Here is a 1,989-nt window from a genome sequence, read left to right on the forward strand (position 1 = left end):
AAGATAATGGACAAGTTTCAATCATGGAAAGGGAAGTTATTGTCCATAGGTGGCAGAGCTATTTTGATATCCCATGTGTTGCAGAGCATGCCAATGCATCTGCTGTCAGCTGTCAATCCTCCAAACTCTGTTATCAACAAGCTGCACAAAATTTTTGCACAGTTCTTTTGGAGTAGTTCTATAGGGGGTACAAGCAGGCACTAGGCTTCTTGGAGTACTTTGTGTATGCCAGTAGAAGAAGGGGGGATTGGTTTTAGATCTCTTCATGATGTTTCGAAGGCATTGTTCTCCAAAATCTGGTGGAATTACAGAACAAAGCCTAGTCTGTGGAGCTCATTTATGAGTCAAAAGTATTGCAAGAAATTAAATTCAGTCATTGTGCCATGGAGAAGAGGATCACATATTTGGAGAAAAATAATAGAGTGTAGGGAGCTTATTGAGCATCAGATAGGGTGGCATCCAAAGATGGGATCATCTCTATTTTGGTTTGAGAACTGGACAGGATTGGGTGCCCTATACTTCATTGTTCCACAAGACTTTGGGATAGATGAAACAGTGCATAATGTATTTGATGTTATGGAGGATGGATCATGGAATGTGAATAGGTTGTTTCAGGTATTACAAGAAGATATAGCTGTACACATTGTGGAAAAGATCAAACCTCCAATAGTTCAAAATGTGCTTGATGTACCATACTGGATGTTGGAAACAAGAGGTTTCTTTAGTGTCAAGACTGCCTGGGAGTATTTGAGAAGAAAAGATGAGCTTAGGAATGCATACAGGAAGATATGGGTAAAGGGTTTACCTTTTAAAATATCTTTCTTCATGTGGAAGTTGTGGAAAGGGAAGTTGTCATTAGATGACTTTATGAAGAGAATAGGATATTTGATGGCATCAAGGTGTTGGTGTTGTTCAGAACCAAGTGAAGAAACTTTGCAGCACTTGTTCTTCAACTCAGAAACTGCAAGAATAGTCTGGAGTCATTTTCTCACAAGGGCTGGGATCAGAGTGCAAGGTTTAACTATACATCAGGCAATTATCAAGTGTTGGACTGCAGAGGTGTGCCATAGACTAAAACCTATCATGCAGGCACTCCCTTCATGTATTGTTTGGGAGCTTTGGAAGATGAGGAATAGTATGAAATATGGGGATGCAATATCTACAGGCAGAGTGATCTACCAAGTTTCTGCAACAATGCAAGCTTTAGTGAAGGTGAGAAAACCAGGCATAAGCAATGTTCCCTATAGGTGGCATGATTTGATAACTATGATGGAGAACTACAAGCCTAGGCTGAAAGTAGACAGAGTATTATGGGAATTCCCTAGTGCAGGAAGGCTAAAAGTCAATACTGATGGTGCATCAAGAGGGAACCCATGGAGAAGTTCAATTGGCTACTGTATAAGAGATGAGCAAGGTGATTTGGTTATGGCAGTGGGGAAAGAAATTCAGGAGACTACAAACATTGTGGCAGAGAAAGTGGCTGTGGTAGAAGCACTGCAATTCTGCAGATCACAGCAGTATACATAGGTGTGTATTCAGACTGATTCAATGCTAATGAAGAAAATTGTTACTGGGGAATGGGAGCCACCTTGGTGTATATCTGAGGAAGTAGAGGAGATCAGGCAGCTAATGGAAGATACTAACTATGAGGTATCTCACATTTATAGAGAAGGCAATAAGTTGGCTGATCATCTTGCCAACTATGCTCTTGATTATGGAGATATAGAATGTCATGAGTTTGGGGAACTGGACTCAATGGGTAGGAGAATTGTTAATGAGGATAAACTCCAATGTCCATATTTGAGGGTAAGGGTAGCAAAGAATTAAGGAGTAAGGAGGCAAGGTGGAGGGGAGTAAAGGAGCATCATGTACAAATCCTTGTGGAGGAGTACATGGTGATGCTGGTTTTCTCTAACAAGTTTTTTTTTTTGCAGGACTTGGTTCAGCATCTATGTTTTGCCTCTTGATGGGCTCTCAGGTGGTGGTATT

At 40.8% G+C, this 1,989-nt stretch overlaps 1 protein-coding gene across 1 annotated transcript; it reads left to right on the plus strand.

Annotated features, from left to right (window-relative positions):
- The first annotated feature begins 465 nt into the window (after positions 1 to 465).
- LOC109213945 lies at positions 466 to 1,527 on the plus strand. The gene has a single exon (XM_019377788.1). The coding sequence runs from the start codon at positions 466 to 468 to the stop codon at positions 1,525 to 1,527; it is 1,062 nt and encodes a 353-aa protein (XP_019233333.1).
- Positions 1,528 to 1,989: the final 462 nt, after the last annotated feature.

This window comes from Nicotiana attenuata, unplaced genomic scaffold (assembly GCF_001879085.1).
Source record: "Nicotiana attenuata strain UT unplaced genomic scaffold, NIATTr2, whole genome shotgun sequence".
In the NCBI taxonomy this organism is placed as follows: Eukaryota; Viridiplantae; Streptophyta; class Magnoliopsida; order Solanales; family Solanaceae; genus Nicotiana; species Nicotiana attenuata.